The sequence below is a fragment of the Suricata suricatta genome, chromosome 2 (genome assembly GCF_006229205.1).
Source record: "Suricata suricatta isolate VVHF042 chromosome 2, meerkat_22Aug2017_6uvM2_HiC, whole genome shotgun sequence".
NCBI classification, from domain to species: Eukaryota; Metazoa; Chordata; class Mammalia; order Carnivora; family Herpestidae; genus Suricata; species Suricata suricatta.
In genome coordinates this window covers 131,454,537-131,474,490 of record NC_043701.1, presented here as the reverse complement: position 1 = coordinate 131,474,490, position 19,954 = coordinate 131,454,537, and the positions used below count along the sequence as shown (strand labels likewise).

The window sequence follows — 19,954 nt, the reverse complement described above, 5'->3', positions numbered from 1 at the left end:
GAAATTTTAAAACCAACCAATTAATCAAGGAATACTCCCACAGATACTTTAATATGCACTTCCAGTCACCTGGGGAGCCTGTTAAGATGTAGATTCGGATTCAAGTCTGCGGTGGGGCCTGAGACTCTGCATTTCTACCACGCCCCGCCTGGAGAGGACACTGCTACTGCTGCTGGCCCGCAGTCCATACTTTCTGTCACAAGGCCCCAGAGCTGCCAACAACCCATCCCAGGTGGGATGCAGATGGAGTTTTGACGCCCTTGGGGGACACAAGGCAATTCCCACTGGCTAGACCAAAAGGGCTTTGATTGTTTTCATCCTCCTTTAAATAAACAAGTAGAATTTGCAGATACTTCTCACTGGGAACTGGGTTATTTTTACTTTTTTGTTTTCTCTGTTCCCTTTCACCCCGAAGTGTGAAACTGAGAGGAGAGGAGCCCCAGAAATGGCAAGGGGTGCACAGAAAGCCAAAACACAGAAGTCATGCTTCTCGCCAATGGGCGTTGGAAGACATCGATGGGTGGAGAGAGCAAACGGGGTGTGCGTGAGTGCCCTGGCGCTGAGAACCTGCACCAGCTCGCTCTGGGGCCACCTGTGGCTCAGGGGGCCCTGAACTGGGCAGGAACTGGCCTGACTGTGGGGAATGTGCTGTGTCACTCTGGATTTGCATGGCACACCTAAGTCCATTCATGAGCTGAAGAGCAGGGCTGGGTGGGGAAAGAGAGGTTTGCAAAAGAAAGGAAGAAAGGACAGAGCTCCAGGGCCAGGCCCCCACAAGCAGTCACCGCAGCTCCTCCCTAGCTTCCTCAATTTCGTCCAGAGCCCAAAATGGCTTAACGAATGAAAAGGTCTTCCGGGGCCCCAGGAAGGCAGCCTGCGGGGGCCTTCTCCCAGTCCTGAAGACACTTAGCAATCGGTCTGCATGACAGGGCTGCCTGCCACCCCTCCTGGTCCAGGCAGGGTGTGCAGACGTTGGCCACGCAGCAAGGCCTCCACATCCTGACTCCAGGAGCAGGCTCAGCTGGACAAATGGTCTTCTCTCTCACAGCCCAAATCAGCATGCTTCTGGGATGTCGTGCTCTCAAGCCCAGATCCCTAACATGTTTTCCTCGACGGGGACAACACCCTCTCTGCAGCCCCCTGAAGTGGCTGGCATTGCTCCCAAACAGTGGCTGCCAAAAGCAAAACAGTGCCCAAGGCCGCTCTCTGGCCCGTCCCCACAGTCAGGGGAGAGGGAGGGCTCTGCTGCCTTGCCAGTCGCGGGCTCCAACCCCACAGCACCCGCCTGCCGGCCCTCTGTACAAGCCCAGTAGTCGCCCTGATGGCCAGGCCAGCCCCAGGTGTCCCCACCCCGTCCACCCAAGCCATGTGAGCCATTCCGAGCCCCGTTCCTGGAGAGCTCCGTTCCTGCCAGTCTGGTCACAAGCCTGGGGGTGCGTGTTGGGGAGCAAGAAGTCCCCCAGAGGGCTCTGTGACGTTGGTCCAAACTCTGAAGGTGGTGCAGAGATGACAGTGACAGAGAGTGTCCCATGCAGGGACTGAGCTGCTGGCTCAAAGCCCCAGAGAAGAGGAAACCCCGCCGTCCCTGCCCCAGAGACAGACCTCCCGGGACACCCACCTACGATGAGGCCAACCTCGCAGGTAGGCTCTTCATAAGCGCAGGTCATCATGGTGCCCACCGTGTCGTTGACCACCGCCACCACGTCCAGGTCAAACTCCTTTGGAGAGAAAAGGACACAGCTTTAGGGGAGGGACAGCGCTGCCTGATGCATCATCCCAAAGTGTTTTCTTACCAGCCTTTAAAAAGGTAACTAAATATTCCACTGACTAAACACCTATTATTCATGATGTATCTGAAATTTGAGATCTAGAGGAAGTATTCTACCCACTTCGCAGATGATCCTGAGTACTGGAGAGACAGCCTGGAGGGAACAACTGTATGGAGAAAAGGCAAGGGACGGTCTCCAAATAGCTCTCTTTCTCTTAGAAAAGTGTCACAGCCTTTGAGAAGGCAAAACAGAAACACAAAATCCATTTCTCAGAAGCTGTCCTTCAGAAATAGCCAGGCAGATACGCAAAGATACTGCATGACTTGCATGGTCCAGAAGAGACACAATCTAAACACAGAATCGAAAGGGGTGATGTAACACTTGGGCTCCAGCAAACCCCAGCATCCTGTGCAGCGCAGGAAGAGAATGGGGCTGGTTTCTGGACAGTGACGTGAAAAGATGCCTGTTTCATATTAAAGGAAACACACAGGCTATAATAGAGCATGTGCAGCAGGATTCCCATTGCAAAATACGTGGCAGATGCACAGAAAGCAAAGTGGAAGAATGTTAACGTTCAGAGCTATGAAATGGGCACAGGTAGACCATGAGGTTTCTCTCCAAGGGGATCCAGATTGTTTACCATATTCTGCCAGGTGTCACCAATCAATCCCTCTTTCAAAAAGCCAATCATGGGGGCGCCTGGGTGGCTCAGTCGGTTAAGCAAAAAGCCAATCATGTCAGCCTTCCCCACCACCTGTCATCGGTTTGCTCTTCTGAACTAAAGTCAGTCAGGGGACACTTGGGTGGCTCAGTTGGTTAAGCGTCCGACTTCAGCTCAGGTCATGATCTCACAGTTCGTGGGTTCGAGCCCTACATTAGGCTCTGTGCTGACAGCTCAGAGCCTGGAGCCTGGTTGGGATTCTGTGTCTCCCTCTCTGTCTGCCCCTTCCCCACTCACACTCTCTCACTCGCTCTCTTTCTCTCAAAAATTAAACATTAAAAAAGGAATTTAAAGTAAGTTAGTTAGTTGACTAATTCTCTCATTAATGAGTTAATCTCTGGAATTTTTCATTTTCTCTTTTGCCAGTGTCCTCCAGCCAGAGACCAAAGACACACCTACAGGCAAACAGAGCTGGCACATCGACAGCTTGCAACATGGGCAACACATCTTGTGAGGCATCTCAGAACGAGCTAGAACGCACTAATGACAGACAGGACTTGAGCCCATGCCAGTGGCTCTAGGGAGGGCTCCGAGTGGGGGTGCCCCGGATCGGATGCCATCTGGAAACGATTCTGAGTGTGTGTGGAGTTCGGACACGAGTGTAGACTCGTCTTATTCTTGTGTAATTCTGTCACAGTCATGGAGTAAACTTCGTGTCGAACCCGGCTGACAGTGCCACGTGGGGCCCGGCTGCTCTCCGCTTTCTCAGGCTGTGGGAGGATCCTGGCTTCACCTCTCTCGGACTACAGAACTGTTCACCCCCGCTTTACTGCTGGCAGTCCGGGCAATCTTCTGCCCCAGGTCACATGCTGCTGTATTGTTTGAATCCTCTACGACAAGCAAATATAATTTTCATAACCCTCGATACACCGTGAAGACTTTTTTTAAAACATCCTGTTAATAGTTACCTCTCTCCTTTTGATCGCATCCCTTAGTAGGGTCGCTACATCGTTCCCCACGCAGTCGGTTGCCTTAAAACCCTTCGTCCAGGTGATCAAGATTCCCTGAAACAGGAGAGACAGCAGGAGAATTCTGTGTAATTAGCCCATCTGAGCAGAACATAAAACTTCACTCCCCACTCCTGCATAGTATCTGCTGAGTAGAGCAACGCTGTGCTCGAACGTCCGAGGCACAAAGCAGTAAAATACAGGGAGTCCCCGACAGCCCGCCCCTTCTGACCATCCCCACGGCGGTGTGGTTCATAGTCCTCATTCCACAGAGGGAGAAACTGAGGCATAGAAGGATAATGGTGTAGCCTCTGGTCTGACCAACTAGTTAGAACAGTCTGCCGAAAACATAAATGGAGAAATGCAAATTTTTTTGGCACTGTTCCTGCCTAAAGTAAACCTCAGGTTTGAATGAAGCTCCCCATTTGCTGGGTGTGGGCTCACTAGGACCAATACCGATGACATTAGAAGTGAACTCCTTAAAACACAGCAGACCTTTAAAAGCTGCAAAACACAAGTTTATATGGATCTAACTGCTGGGATCTAAGAGAGCTGAAGAGGAAAAAAGCCCCAAGTCAGCACCGTGACTTGATTAACTGGCTTCCAGAAGCAGGTGTCCCTCCCTGGCTTCCCTCTTGCTGCCAACCGTGTGCCGTAAACCCCGGCCTAAGACTTGGTGTGATCTGATGCCACCTCCAGGGCCTCCTCCCTGGCCACACCCTCACCTGTGACCCGAGGAGGGACCTGGGGCTCCTCCAGCCTGACAGGCTCGGTCTTGCCTGTGACTCAGCATAGTCAGTTCCATCGGCACCAGGGACTCCCGCCCCGGCCCACCCTGCCCAGTGCTGAGCTGCTGGTGTAAGGCTGGGATTCTCCATTAGACTGTCGCCCCCCAAGGACGGGAACTGTCACCTTCTGCTCTGTACCCAGTGTTTAGTTAGTACTCAGCAGGTGCTCAAGCCCTTACCCGGGACCCTGCTTCATCCATTTATTATTTCCTCGGATAGAACTCTGTGCTAGGGTTAGGGGGTCCTTGCTCAAGTTTCATGTGACACAGCAGAAAAGAAAGACACGATCAGTAATCATTAGGAGAAAGGTGCTATCATGAAGGCGACACTCAAAGGAAGAAGGAGCACTGAGGAGGGTGAGACACTTTTGCCTGGAGGACCAGGAGGCTTCCAGAAGAGGTGAAAGATGGGTAGAGTCTTAAGATGAACTAGAGGGCTTGATGTAAACCCAAGGCCAACCCACTGGGATGTGTGAACCATTCCCGACATGGAGGGGACAGGAAGGCTGGCGAAAGCGGCCAGAGCCGCCCCGTGCGGCTCTCTGGAAGAAAGAGACCTACCGCGTCCAAGCTCGTCTGCTTGCAGGGGAAGGAGAACGTGAAGCCCAGAGGCATTCTGGGGCCTTTGATCCCCATGTAGTCCAGGAAGTCAGAGATGCAGGAGACGATGTGGTCAAACAGCTTTAGGAGAAAAGAAGGGATTACCTGAGCTCTTTGGCTTCATGCTGCCAGAGCACATGTAGAAGTACACGTTTGCACACATACACGCTTGTGTGCACACACACCCCCCTCCCAACACACGCAGAGCAAGTGCCCCTCCAGGACTTCGCAGCCCCCTGCACAGCATAAGCCCAGCATTGCTGAAAGTGTCCGATGCCTTCAGGCCACCAGGGTACAAATGTAGGGCTGCGCGCCATGTGGCAGGTTCTGGGGACCACCAATGCCACCAGCCAGGTGACACACCAGTGCCACGTGGTAGAAAGGCAAAAGTGTCTCACCTCTTCCCCAGTGCCCTGCATGATTTCAATGGGAATGGCATAGATCTTGTTGTGCATCTCCACCGTTCTCTTTTTGCCACTGCGGATTTTCACCAGTAGGACACGGAAATTCGTTCCTCCCAGATCAAGGGCCAAGAAGTCACCATGCTCTGTTACAGTCAAGAACATAAAGAACGTCAAAAACAGCTGAGTGCCTCTTGGCAGCCAATAACCCCAAGACTTGAGACTTTCAAGGAGGGAGACCCCCTATGAAATACGGGGGAGAAGCTGTGAACCCTCCCTCTGGCACACGCTCGGGCCCAGAGAGGGGTGGGCACTAACTCACTGCCCACCACCACCTTGGAGCCACGCTACAAGGACAAAAGGCCCATGGATGAAGCACCTGTCACCATAAACAAAATTCTCCAGGGTCACTAAAAAGCTTGGCAACAATGACTTGATTGAGGGAAGCTCGTACAAAACCCAGCAATTCATATCAGTGTGTAGAGTGCTTGTAAAAATGTGCATGGTCACTCTGTTCCCCGTACTTCTCCTCTGCACAGTGACTTTGCAGTCCTCCCCGTCCATTTCTTAAATGGAGCCCATTTCTCCTCCCCTGGGCTCTGGCCCAGCCTTATGACTCGCTTTGGCTGACAGAGTGTGGCAGAAGCAAAACCGAGCCAGTTCCAGCCTTGGCCCCCAAGAGGCTTTGTAGTCCTTCCTCTCTTGCTCAGCCTGTGCTGCTAGCACTTGAACAAGCCCGGTGGCCTGCTGGAGGAGGACACGAATGGCCAGGCATGCCTGCACTCAAGCTGGCTGTTAACTGCAGGACGCGGGAGGGAGGCCTCCGAGCTGACCCACCAGCGACTACAGAGTGACGAATGAGTCCAGCAGAGACCAGCAGAGCCTGGCCCAGCAGAGCAAGAATCAGTGGCTGGTAGTTGAAGCCTCTAGGTCTGAGGGTGGTTTATAAAGCAGGACTATAATGCAGTAATAAGGAATTACATGTAGGACAGATATTTCCAGGACCTGCCCGAGAAGCCCCTCGGAGTCCCCGGAGAGCTTGGCCCCTGTGAGGCCCGGCAAGGTCACATCGAGGGTTAGAGTCTGTCCTCTGACCTGCCTGGCTGTGAGAAGCCCCAGGCCTCTGTCGGGCTGCAGCACACCGCGTCAGGACTTAGAAAGGGCGCTCTGGGCATCTTGCCTCCCACGGCTTCGCCTGTGTGCGGGACCCCACAGCAGTCCCAGTGCTGCGGGAGCGGCCTGGTGTGTTGTTTACAAAACACTCTAACTGGGAGCCGGGCCTCGGTCTTAGAGATGGTGCCCTTGCCCGGGAGGCAGGATCCAGGGAAAGCCAACCGCCCTGAGTCACACATGGGAAGGTCAGTGGTAAAAAACAGAGGATCTGAGTGAGTTTCTAGTTCTTGCCAAAATAAACACACCCGCTGGGGAGGCCGCCCTCCGTCTGCCCCACTCGGTCCCTGGCAGGAGCCGGAGGGGTACGTGAGTCCCCAGCAGAGGCCCTCACCCGTCCCATCTGGAGTGCTCCGGACGAATGAGGGGAGCATCTTGACGACGGCCTTCTCGTGCGTCTGCTTCCTCAGGCCCATGTCCATCTCAGCCCGCATTCTCTTCTTCACCTCCAGCAGCATATCTTTGGTGAGGCGGAAGTGGGCCAGGGTCTCCTCTATCTGCCGGTGCTGCTCGGCCAGGCGGTAGGCCACCGCAGTGACCATGGCGGCCCCCTTGCCGCTGCCACTCTCCGACAGAAGGAAGCGCACATCGGAGTCGGGCACCAAGCGCCTCAGAGTCTTGTGGAAACGTCGTGAATACCTGGGGGGGAACCGGGGGGCATGCCACAACAATGAGACTGGGCTGTCTGTCAGGGACCTCTGCTTCCCCTTCCTTTCCCACGCCTTCATTCTATTTTCTAGAACTGGTTTTCTCAGGCCCAAGTCATACACATGCACTGTAGAAAAGCTGGCAAATGCAGAGCAGTAAGAAGGAAAAATGAAATAGTCACACACAAAAAAAGAGGACTCACATTATTACATGAGAATGAAATACAGAAAATTCAGGGTCCGACAAGGATTCTGTTCTCCACCATGACAAGGAGATGGTGGGTACAGTGCAGCGGTCGGGAGCCCTGTGTTTGGGAATCGGATGCATCAGGAGATAAGGGTGAGCTCTCCAACTCCACATCAGGTGACCTTGGGCCTGGGACTTCACCTTGGAGTCCAGGAGGACTGACACTATCTCCAGACAGGGATGTGGTGTGCACTCACTGACTTTGTCAGCAGCTCAGACGGGTTACTGACGCTGGAGACAGGCTCCAGAATGATCCTTGTTTTTTTATTTTCATTTGCCCATTCCCTTTGCCCCCAAGGGTCTGGATATTCTCTATTGGCTAGAGGGGGACGTTAGGACAGGACTCACTGAGACAGAGCCTCCTCAAAGTTTATGGTCTGTCATAAGGATGGAAGCCTGCCAAAGGAAACAGGGAAACTGGAACCCCAAATATTAGCAGTGATCAATGCCAGGGGGCAGGATTAAAAATAACTTCTACTCTGTCATTTTATGAAGTATCTAAAGTTTCTATACCAAATTGGTACTTCTAAAATAAAATGCATTTAATTAAAGTTATTGGTTCTTTTTACATTTTTTTTAATGTCTTTATTTTATTTTGAGAGAGAGAGACAGAGAGTGACTAGGGGAAGAGCAGAGAGGGAGATACAGAATCTGAAGCAGGCTCCAGGCTCCGAGCTGTCAGCACAGAGCCTGATGTGGGGCTCGAACCCACAGACTGTAAGATCATGACCTGAGCTGAAGTCGGCTGCTTAACAGACTGAGCCATCCAGGCGCCCCTCAAAGTTACTGTTTAAAAGGTGACCGTGTCGGTGACAAGTTCTGGGGGTGGCTGGTAGTGCTGGTTGTGCTACGCTGGGAATGTATTTAACACTTCTGAACTGTGTGCTCAGAAACAGTTAGGATAGTACATTCTATATTGTGTATTTTCCCACAGGAAAAATATTTTTTTAACGTGATGTTACAAATTCTGAAGCTTTCTTACCCATACATTTGCCAAGAAACCACCCCCAAAAAAGATAGCTAGTTCCATTATTGAAAATTTTACATATACTTTAAAAATATGAAGAAATAAAATTACAAACCTAACGGATAATAGCATCTAACTAGCACAAACCTAACGATTTCCATTTAAGTCAAGGTTTGTTATTTAATGCCCACTAGACCTGGGAGTGAGGGCACCACAAGGCCGCTCCAGTGCACTCTATCTATATGGTGGGGAAGCACCTGAGATCCTGTGCAGAAACTCAGGTCAAAGGCAACTGTTGTTAAAAGCTAGTTTATGGAGACGCAGAATTTCACCTTTAGCCAGGTTCTTGGCACCACAAAAGGCTTCTGCAGCTAAGGTGTTCAGTACCGCAGGGGGCTGTGTGGTGACCTGCTCCTCATCAACCACGAGGCCATTTACAACCTCTAGCTCCCTCCGCCTCTCCGCTCTCGGACGGAGCGTCAGCAAGCTACCCGTTTAAACAAAGGCACGTCCTAGGGTTGGGGGGCCTTTCACAGGAGCCTCTGAAACAAGAATGTGGGCAGTGCACCCACGACCCGAGCTATCGTGGGGATGAAGGTTGAGGAAGCGACAGGATTTAAGGTACCGACACGTTCCACACGGCGTTCCTGCCAGCTACAGAAACCCCTGATAAGACTTATGAAATGAGTATTGACAGTACAGAGGCAACCCCGGGAGAGCGGGCTGCGGGCCAGATACTTCTCCAGTGGGCAATTCTGACCTTTCTGCCCAGAACCTGGCATGGTCTTGTAGGCCAAACCTTCGTGTGGGCACTGAGAGTCAACGACAGCAAAGGGCACACTCACTGTGGGTGCGTCTTGTACAGAGACCCGTCGACACCAACTGTGGTCCGCAGCCTGGGGGTGCCCTTGTTATCTCGAAGGCGGTTCAAGATGGCGCCCAGCGTTGCCGCCACCAGGTTGGCAGAGCGAAACGAGACAATGGTACACACGTGCTGGACTGAAACACAGTCATCATCAGACGGCTCCACTCCCAGGCGGGTCAGGATGCCTTTGGCATTGTGGAGGCCTTCCTTGTTCCTGTGAGGTTAGAGGCCAAAACCTGTGAGTCAAGGACCACATCAGGCAGTGCAAACCACTGAGGTCTGGAAGTGCTGGGAAAGTGAGGGGCGCCTGGGTGGCTCGGTCAGTTAAGCCTCTGACTTCGGCTCAGGTCATGATCTCACAGCTTGTGAGTGTGGACCCTGATCTGTCAGCACAGAGCCAGAAGCCTGCTTTGGATTCTAGGTCTCCTCTCTCTGCCCCTCCCCAACTCATGCGCACTCTCACTCTCTCTTCAGATTCTGTGTCTCTCCCTCTCTCGGCCCCTCCCCTGCTCATGCGCAAGTGCACACACGCCCTCTCTCAAAAACTGAATAAGCATTAAAAAAAAAACCTTTGAAGAGAAAAAACGTTGTAATAGTATGAAATTAAGACAGTCTCACACCCGAGAAGAGCATGAGAAGGAGCCTACCCCAGGCCGGGTTATGACACACCAGGCACAGGGAGGGAGGCGGAGAGGGGAGACAAAGCTGCCTCCACCCCAGAGCTCAGTGCTTCGGGGACCCGGGAGGCCACCTGCTCTAGGGTCTGTGAGTTGCCCTTGAGGTTTTCCAGTCAAATTTTAATTTTTCACGTACACATTTTATCTTTTGTTAGATTCATTCTGAGGTACTTGGTAACTTTTTATTATTATAGATGACACAGTACAATGACAGAAATTCATTTATATATATCTTTCCACCTTAATGTACCATAGTAAGATGTTAACAATGGGGGAAACTGAGGCAGCAACATGTGGGAACATTCTGTACCATCTTTGCAGTATTTCCGTAAGTCTAAAACTATTCTAAAATAAAAGGGGCTTTAATATGTTAATTATTGCCAATATATAGAAATATAATTGACTTTGCATCTTCTCTCCAGACTATCCCGTACCTCTCATTATTCTAGTCATTTTTCTAGATATCTTTGGTGCTCCATACAATTAACATCTGCAAATAAAGATAGGTTTACTTCCTCTATTTTTTATTCTTATGCCTTTAATTTCTTTTTCTTTCTTTCTTTCGTCTTCTTTTTTCTCCCCAAACACTGGTTAAGACTCCAGACAATGCTAAATAAAAGTGAGTGATCCTCTTTTACTCCTGGTTTTAAAGAGAATGCTTTGAACGTCTGCCCTGGTAGGATGCTTAGGTTTTGCTGAGACAGCCTTTATGACAATCTACATACTCTCCTGAGCCAGGTCAAGAGGGCTTCTGCTTCTCGGTAACCAGTGAGCCAACTCCGGAAGTGAGCCAAAAGGAAGGCAGGCATTTCCTGACACTGTCTTTGAAGACACGCCATGAGCCTCTGGCTCACTCCCTTCTCAGTAGCTAGCGGGAGGCTTGAGGAGGAGAGGTTGCTGGGAACTGAGGATCATGGCGGCCTGCCCTGGCGGCTCCTGAAGGAGTGAGCCTAGGGTAAATGCCCCGCACAGAGACGGGACAGTGGAGTACGTCCACCTAAACCCCGCCCCAGCTCCTCAGCCTCCTTCTCTACCTGCAGACAGCTCATAAGCATCTTCTCCCAGGAGCCAGAGCTAGGAAGCCACTGGCTCGATGGGAGTCTCCAGGACCACCGCAGGGCAGCGGCCATGACAGCTCCAGCACAGATGAAAGGACTTCTCCAGCACCAAGCTAGCCCTGTCTTTCAGCAGGTGGCCTCACATGGCTATGGGTCTCCGAACCAGGAACAGAGCCTGGTGGCACATGGAGGGCAGCCACAAGAAGGAGTCCTTCAGTCTTGGAGGTGTCCAACCACATCAAAGGGCTGCAGGATCAAGTTCACCCACTTCCCTCTCATGGCAAAGGTCTGCAAGTAATAGTCAGGCAGAGAAGTCTGGGTTTCTCATGTTGAGGCCGAAAGGTAACAGTCAGGTTTCTGGCGGGACTCTGTCCTCCCATGTCTATCTGGCCTGTCTCAGCTGTTAATCAGTGTTTCTCAAACTTGTGCCAGGGAACACATCTGGCTGTTAACAGGTAAGAGAATTTGGGGGAGGGGTGTAGTAAGGAGGGCGGTTCAGGCATAAAAAAGGTTTGGGAAATTAGGAGTTAACCAAAGTGAACTGAGGGCGAGGGGGTGGGATGGGGAAGCAAAGGAAGAGAGAAAGCCTTGAGGGGCGGCACCTACCTCTCAATGGCTGACACATCGCTGGTCATGAGCTTCCCCCTGGTGAGCAGCTCCGGGGTGATCCGCCCTTCAAATAAGAGGCCCTCCTTGGCCATCTTGACCAGGATCAGTCGAACAAGCTCTCCCAAGTACATGCCACTGACCATCTTCTCAAACCTGCAGGAGAAAAGTATGTGGCACTTGTCAGGTCCTTCCTACGCGTGTACCTCGGGGCAGCACGTGAAGAAGAGGACAGACAGACAGACACGAGGGAGAGGAAAGCACCGCCTTGTGTCCTCCTGAGCTCATGGTCCCTCCAGCAGGCAAAACCGCACACCCCAATGAGTAAATGGTGACAAGACAACTGTGGGGGAGGGGGTGACTCCTCTAGACCACCCCCCAACCTTAGGTGGGCAGAAGAGGTAAGCAGGGGCAGGCAGGGAAGGCTGCCTGGAGGTGAGGGTGAGGGTGAAGAGGAGGCCCTCAAACAGAAATGAGAATTGATCATTTCTTACAAAACTCTATGCTCTGCCTTTTATTTTTATTTGTTTTTTTAAAGTATGCTCCATGCCCAGCATAGAGCCCAGTGTGGGGCTCGAACCCACCACACTGAGATCAAGACCTGAGCTGAGATCAAGAATCAGATGTTTAACCAACTGAGCCACCCAGGTGCCTCTTTGCTATGCTTTTTATTTTTTTATTGAAAAAAATTTTTAATGTTTATTTTTGAGAGAGAGAAAGACAGAATGTGAACAGGGGAGAGGCTGCAAGAGAGGGAGACACAGAATCTGAAGCAGGCTCCAAGCTCCGAGCTGTCAGCACAGAGCCTGATGGGGGGCTCGAACTCATGAAAGATGAGATCATGACCTGAACCAAAGTTGGAAGCTTAACCGACTGAGCCACCCAGTCACACCCTCTGCTATGTTTTTTAAAGGGCTTTTGTCTCCATCATTCCACCAGGTAGGCTCCAAGCCCTGGGAGAAGGAGGCGGCTGGGGAGTATTCTCTCCAGTTCCCTGCTCAGTCCTCTGAGGGAAGGCTGAGTAGATGATGGGGTGAAACACAGCCATGCCCCATGGGACCCGTCGCTGGCCACCCCACTGGCATCTATGCTTCCCTTCGTCAGCCAAAAGAAGCAAGAGTTTGCTTTGGGGAGCCCATTGCTCCCCGCTGACCTCACCCTCAATCCCAGGGGAGGGCTCAGCTCATCCCACTGCTCGGTGTGCGCAGCCTCAGGCCGGTCTCAGAGTCTTGCTTCCCCAGGAGGTGGGGCACAAGGCGTGGGCTCTGTAGCTGCAGCGGCCATCTTGAGCCCAACACTGCAGGGGAGAGGCTACCACGAAGCAGGGCTCCATGCCACACCTGAGCCAGATGCAGGCCCCAAATCCTGGCTGGGCAGGGCCCAGGAGGGAGCCCTGAGAGGACCGATCAGAGCAGCAGGTGACCTGCCCCTTCTCGGAGGGAGGCCAGCTGGCACGCCCAGAGCTGGCTGTGGCACAGCCAATCTGTTCTGTTCAGAGCCAGGCCCGGGAGCCAGGTATGCTGCTGGGACCTGAGCGCCTGGCCCTCCCTCGCCCCAACACGGGCACAGAGAAACACCGCTCTCATTGTTCCCACTCCTGACAGAACCAGACAGGACCGCCCCAGCCCCAGCTGTCTCGAGGATCCCTGGCAGAACTCAGGCCTTTCTGGGTCCTGGCTGCCCAGCTGCCACCCCAGGTATCTGTGGGAATGGCCTCTGCACAGCCCCGAGCCAGAATCTCAATGTGGGCAGGAGCCAGACAGCCGGGGCTCAATCCCCACTCGGCCGCCCACTGTGCTACTTAAGTCTTGGTTTCCTCACCCAGAAAGGTGAAGGCTAATGGCAGGGCCTACTGATATGGCCGCAGTACAGAGGATATGGGTTAATATGGGCAAAGTGCTAGAACGTCTGCTAGTGATGAGCATATGGCCCTTGCCAGGCATCCCACTTTGCTAAGCACTTTACGTGGATCAACTTATTTTGTCCTCATTAAAACCCTAGGAAGGAGACATTACTATCCCCATTTCACAGATGAGAAAGCTGAGGCTTATAGATTATAAAACATGCCCATGGTCACAGTCCCAGTTAAATGCCAGAGGCTATGCTCTAAGCACTGTGCTGTTCTGCCTCTCTCACAGGCAATGTCATTTAACATCAGCTATTACGGTCATGCTGGCAGCCACCTAACGCCACCCCAACCCTGTCTCTGTCTGTCTACCTTCATCAGCTCCCTCCTTCCCAAGGCAGCCCGCCCCACTGGGCAGCGTGACAACAGAGAAGGTTCCTGCCCTTAGAATGAGCTAAAATAAACCTCCTGGCACCTTCTACCCATTGCTCTTCACTTCGCCCTCTTGGAGACACTCAAAATGATCTCCCTTTTCTACACAATGCCTCTTACATACATAGATCCCAACACCCCCTTCTCCTAGAACCCGTGTCAGAGCAGCAAGACCAGGAAAAAGCACCTCTGACGAGCCTCACTCAGCTCAAGCCAAAGGCTCATGGACAGAGAGGGACTCCTTCTCAACCAACATGCTTCCCTTTCTCTGCTCACGCAAAGCCGGGCAAGCCGTGATCTGCCTCTCAGCTGGTGGGCACAGGCAGGGCTGACACCCACGGGGCCTGGGGATAGACTGGGGGGGGGGGGGCAGTGGAGGTCATGTTCACAAAGGGGAGCAAGGACTTGCACACCAGTTGGGGGTTTCCCCAGCAGCCAGGTCTGCTCCGCTGGGCCGCCCAGGAACACAGAAGTGGGAGAGGTCTGAGGCCACCCGTGGAGCAGGCAGAGATCCAGTAAGAAAAGGTGTTTGGGGACTGACTTCACTAGCCTTCAGGTCAAAGAGTTCTCCAGGTCAAACCATCCTGCCGGCATGGCCACTGCTGCTGCTCTTCTGTGGGGCAAGTGGCTCCTTGCATTTTGAAGGATGTGATAAGGCATCACATGAGGCAATGGGAATCAAAATTCCAGGCACAACCCAGAAAAAGAAGATCAAGGAGCCCAAGAAGACAGGAGGGGAGGAGAAGGAGAATTAAAAATCATGGAAAGTGGGTCCAAAATCTATAGAAAGGGACAGGCAGGGGGCCAGAATTTCAAAGGCCTAATATCGAAGGGTGGTAGGGAGGAAGTGATCTGATCCCTTTTAGAGAGAGACCTTCTAACTCTGGAGCAAGGCTAGGATTGCTGGAGACTCAGAGCTGTCCCCTGCCATCCTGAGAGTCATGATCACCAGTGCAGAAAGGGGCCACAGAGCCCAGGACGATACCCTTCCTGGCCAACTGTACGTAGTCGGTACTCAGTAAACGCAGACTTCAGTCAGAATGAATGAGTGTGTGCGTAGCCATCTACAGTCCATCGGGTGCTGACAGCCTTTGCACAAACTCCACACACACATTCTCAACCCTGGTTAAAAAGTGGCATCACCTGGGGAGCTCTTAGGTTCCTAAAGTCAGGCCCCAGCCCAGGCCAACTGGGTCAGAATGAGGAGGAAGGTGGGTAGGGTGAGGGGACACCGGGGCTGCAGTATGTTTTTACAAGGCCTTTATAAAGGTGCTTAGCTAAGCGTCTGACTCCCAGCTTGGGCTCAGGTCACGATCTCATGGTTCATGAGTTGAAGCCCAGTATCGGGCTCTGGGCTGATGTCAGGGAATCCGCTTGGGATTCTTTCACTTTCTCCCTTTCTGCTTCTTCCCTGAGCATGCACATAGGCTGTCTCTCTCTCTCTCTCTCTCTCTCCCAAAATAAACAAAATAATAATAATAATAATAATAATAATAATAATAATAAATAAAAGGCCTTTATGTAATGCTCATGAGCAATCAGGATGAAAACCACTCCTCCAGAACACTGTTGATGATGTTTGTCCATAAATGGTAAGAGATGACTCTGAGACATTCTAGAAACTCACTCTAAAAACTTTCAAATAGGGCAGAAAACCCTAAACCTAAGCCACATTAACCTCAACAGAGAGTCTTGGGCCAGCCTGTCCTATCACACTGCCTTCATTCTCCACCAGTCAGATGGAGCAGACACCTCTCCCTGCCAAGAACAACAAAATGGCTTTGAAGAACCTGGCATTGCACCGAAGACTAGGGAAGACCCAGGAACCTAGGAAAGAGCAAAAATTTGCTTTGGCAAAAAACTCTCTGGCCAATGGCCTGTTTCCAGGAATATGTGATGTAACTCAAGAATTTGTCACCTCTTTAGCATTGTTCTTAATAAGACCTGACCTATGGTGATCAGTAAACAGGGAAACACACTGGAGAAGATTACTTTACTCCACCCTTCACTCTTTCACCCATCCACCTGTTTATTCACCACCATCTCCCAGCCATCCAGCTACCTCATCTACTATCCATCCATCTATCCATCCTCCATTTCCCCATCTATCCATCCATCCATTTTCCATTTCCCCATCCACCCCCCCCAAAATCCATACATACATATATACATTCTCTATTTCCCCATTCACCCCCCTAATCATCCATCCATCCATCCATCTATTCATCCATCCACCTCTCTAAACTCACCCTTCCCCCTTAACCCACTATCCATCCATCCATCCATCCATCCATCCATCCATCCAATGCTAATGACTACAGAAAATTTTTAAACCTTAGCTTTACACTAATGCTTCTGTGTCTTTAATTTTCAAGACTTGTCAATTATATGAAGTTAGAGAAAATCATTCAAAACACGCTTTTAAAGCTGCCATTGCCACCGTCGCATATCCATCCACAGGAGCGACAGGTGCTGCAAATTTGCTGGGCTCCCCCCTTTGTGACGACCTGCCCTTCCACCCCTTTCATCTCACAACCCACGCCTTTCATTAAGTGTCCCCAGTCACGTGCGTGAGTCCTCAGAAAAGGTGGGACTCACAGCTGCTTCCCAGGGTTGAGGGAGCCTCGGTCTATCTCTCGGTCGAACTCGGTGCGGATGTCTTCCAGGGACCCGTCGTCCCCAAAGGCCCCCCACTCTGTGTTGATGCACATCCTGCCCTCGTCGCCTTCCACCAGGTCAATGTGCCTCAGTTCTTCCATGTAGCACGCGTTGGTGCCAGTGCCTTGGAGAGAGAGACACGATCAGAAGCTGCAACCACACAAAATCATGAGAGGACGCTGTGCTTTCTGGACACACTAGCCGAAGGGAGGGACGAGGAAAAGACGACGTTACCGATGATGAGACCCACTTCGCACTGCTGGTCGTCATAGCCACAGGTCATCATGGTCCCCACCGTGTCGTTCACCACAGCAACAATGTTGGCGTCATAGTCCTGGGGACACATGAGGGGCTGTCACCGTCCACTCTCGAGTGGGAGAAGGCGCCGACCTTCAAGAGAGCTCCCGTTTCCACCCCTGCTCCTGCGTGTGGTGCTGCTCTCATGACGGCCGGCGCTGGGGCTGGATTAGAGCGCGGTAATTAAATTAGGGAAACTGCACCGTCATCTCAATGACCAGGCTTAATAGTCTTTCCAGAGCGGATCTTACGCAAAGAGCCAGAGCCCTCTGCAAACCACCGCACTGCATCCGTGCGCTGCCGGCCCTCCTCCATCCGCGCCTGCGGGACCTGACCATATCAGCTCCCGGCACCACCCAGCATTCCTGTCGGCAGCCCCCTGCCCAAGGGCCTGGCTCCTTCGGGCAGCACTTCAGATACCCGTGCTTTGAATCACCCCAACCTTCTGGGCTGTGGACCCTCACTGTTCATCTGCCTGGATCTTCGAGACACCCACACAATGCCTCAGACTGTGCACTATTGTCCTTCCCCCCTACCCCCCAAAGGGCCTGGTCTGTTTCAAATCAGAGACTTTTTCCCACACTCCCCCACCTCCATGTGGCCAAGACAAGCAGTCACAAAAGTTACCCCACGTTTTTTTATGGCTTTGTTAAGCAGCTTCACCACATCCATTCCCTCCACTCCGCTCGCTTTAAATTTCTTTGTCCAGGTGATCAGGACGGCCTGCAGAAGAGAGCAGATGGGGGTTGGACAAGGGCTGGGAGGCCTCCAGAACCCCCAGGTCCCTAGGGAGGCTGCTCAAGACAAATGACAAAGCAGAGACCCAGAAAGGACAAGCAGCTCAGCCCAGATCACCTGGGTACTGACAGAGCCAGACTCTGTCCCATCTCCTGCACATCTACCCATGGAAAAAACCCTGTAGCTCACACTAGAATACAGCAAGTGGCTGGCCAGGACAGTCCTGTCACACAGCATGCAAACCTAACTGGATGTCAACTGTACAGCCAGACTCCATTCAAAAAGAGAACAAGAGAAATCCCACCTGATCACCCCTCCCCACTTGCAAGCCAGACCCCGGCTTCCACAGCCCCAGGGAAAGGGAGGCAGAGCCAAACTGGGACGAAAAACAAAATGCCAAGATAATCTTTGGCTAGTGAACTTCTAAAGCCAGGTCCTAGAGATTTAAGGGTAATACTGACTAAATATAATTTATGCCTCTTCCCCAACTTGGGAATTCCACCCCCATTTGGAAGCAGCAATACAATATGATCCATTTCTGTCTGTATCGTGATGAAGAAACATCAAAAAAGATAGCCAACAGTCATTTGCTGAGGAATGGGGAAGGGTCAGAATTTTACTTTTGACTTTACGTCTTTATATTATTTCATATTGCTTTTGTATTCTTTTTAATCAGAGATGCTAAACAAAATAATGCTTGTTATACTGGACTGTTGTTCTCTGAATGAAGAAAGCTGCCATACATGTGGCACTGTTGGGAAGAGTTATTATTGCTCAGGCCCCGTGGGCCTCTGAGGGGACACAGGGATGGGAGGTTGCCCACACAAGGGCTGTCGGCTCATGGTGAAAGCCACGCAGCCTGTAAGACGCGCAGAAGGGTGCGTGTTTGGGAGAGTTTGTGGTCTTCTGCTCAGTAGCAGCCTGCGGCTACGGCAGGCATTCCAAAAATCCCTGAACACTGTTTTCTTTCCGTCAATCCCAATCCCCAAGAAGCCTCAGAGAATGTTGTGGAAAGAATGTGGGGCTGGAAGTCAGGAGGACAGTCCTATTCTCACACCTCTGCGCATTCCGTTATGGGCAGCTCCCTGAATGCCTCTGAGAGTCACTTTGCTCACCTGTGGAACAAGGCAGCTGGTCTAGATCTGGACAATCTTGAAGGTTCGAGGCATCCCTGAAGAGTAGGCACAGGTCCCCTAGATGGCTAATTAGTCTTTGGTTCACTGGCTTCCTGGCAGGCAGCGTGGCCCAGCCTAGGAAGCCCCCTCCGGATGGGGGTCAAGGCCTGTGGGTGGGGACCCTGCCTCTAGCTCCTCTGCCTGCAAAGCCCCTCTACCAGGCTATCTTCCCAGCTCTGGGAGACTCTCCTGTCTGAGGGCATGCTCTCCCCCTTCTGCCACACCTTCTTCCCTGGAAGATTGCACCTTCTGGGGGGCAGGCCCCTTCTGCTCCCCGTTCTCTTCCAGGGCCTAGCCCAGCCCACTGGGATAGCATTCAGTCAATAGCCACTGGTGAACAAGTAAGCAAATGAGTCTCTTCTTTCTCAAGCCGTCCCCCCCACCTCTCACGGTGGGAGGGGGCATCAACACTGTCTCTGCCCAGGGGGCATGACTGTTACGTTTCTACCCTCAGAAGCAAAGGGAAACTTAGTACCAACAACAGGGTTTGAGAATGGTTTGGGAAGATGCCCTGGAAGCCAACGTGACCCGAACACCTTGGAGGTGTCGCAATGCCGGATACCAGAGTCTAGACTGGCCACGGTGGTCCTTTTGGAGATGGGGCAGAGCCGTGTTTCAGAGGTCTTTAGGTGGAGGGCAGGGACTAGGTGACGGGTTGCCCAGGGATTCTGGTCCAAGATCTGCCATTAATAAGCCCTGTGACCTTGAGAGGCCTTGGTTTCCATCTGAGGAAGGAGGGGCTTGGCCTACTGAGTTCTAAAGCCCCTTCTTGCTCTAACAGGACGTGACTACACAAATCACACTGACAGAAGGACTCTAGGAGGGTGACGCGGTGCCCAGGGACAGGGCACTGATCTACTGATAAAGAGGCACGGGGAAGTGGCCCGGAGGAGTGGAGGACGTCACGTGCACCAATGTTACTATCCTGCACGGGCTCTGGAGCCGAACTACCCAGCGCTAATCTGGGCTCTGCTCCCTCCTGGCCGGGTGGTCGTGGGTAGGTTCCTGATCCTTCCAAGCCTCAGTTTCCTCATCTGTAAACTAGGACTCATAAACACTTCACTCATGGGGGTGTTTGAAGATAATGAGTGTTAACTGTGATGTGCACACTAGAACGGAGCCTGGCACCTGATGAACCCTCAGTAATGTTAACTGTCGAGGTTCCTATTATAGGAGTCTGTTCATAGGTTGCTCTGTGTGTGTGTGTGTGTGTGTGTGTGTGTGTGTGTGTGTGTTTTCTGTCTCTCCATGTAGAAAAGGAACAAGATCGCCATGGATCTATTTTGTATCCCTGCGGTGCTCTGAGGTACAATGGGGCCACAGAGTTATGTCAGATCCTGCCTTGC

The 19,954-nt window shown here is 52.0% G+C and overlaps 1 protein-coding gene across 2 annotated transcripts in view; it reads right to left on the bottom strand.

The window, feature by feature from the left end:
- The window catches only part of HK1 (hexokinase 1), an 81,156-nt gene that overhangs the window by 10,742 nt on the left and 50,460 nt on the right, over positions 1–19,954 (bottom strand). For both annotated transcript variants that reach the window (XM_029931805.1, XM_029931806.1), the window contains 10 exons: positions 17,323–17,418; positions 16,633–16,732; positions 16,339–16,522; positions 11,463–11,618; positions 9,102–9,335; positions 6,730–7,034; positions 5,223–5,371; positions 4,786–4,905; positions 3,399–3,494; positions 1,619–1,718 (listed from right to left, as the gene is read on the bottom strand). In XM_029931805.1, coding sequence (XP_029787665.1) covers positions 1,619–1,718; positions 3,399–3,494; positions 4,786–4,905; positions 5,223–5,371; positions 6,730–7,034; positions 9,102–9,335; positions 11,463–11,618; positions 16,339–16,522; positions 16,633–16,732; positions 17,323–17,418 — 1,540 coding nt within the window. The remainder of the gene's footprint in view (positions 1–1,618; positions 1,719–3,398; positions 3,495–4,785; positions 4,906–5,222; positions 5,372–6,729; positions 7,035–9,101; positions 9,336–11,462; positions 11,619–16,338; positions 16,523–16,632; positions 16,733–17,322; positions 17,419–19,954) is intronic.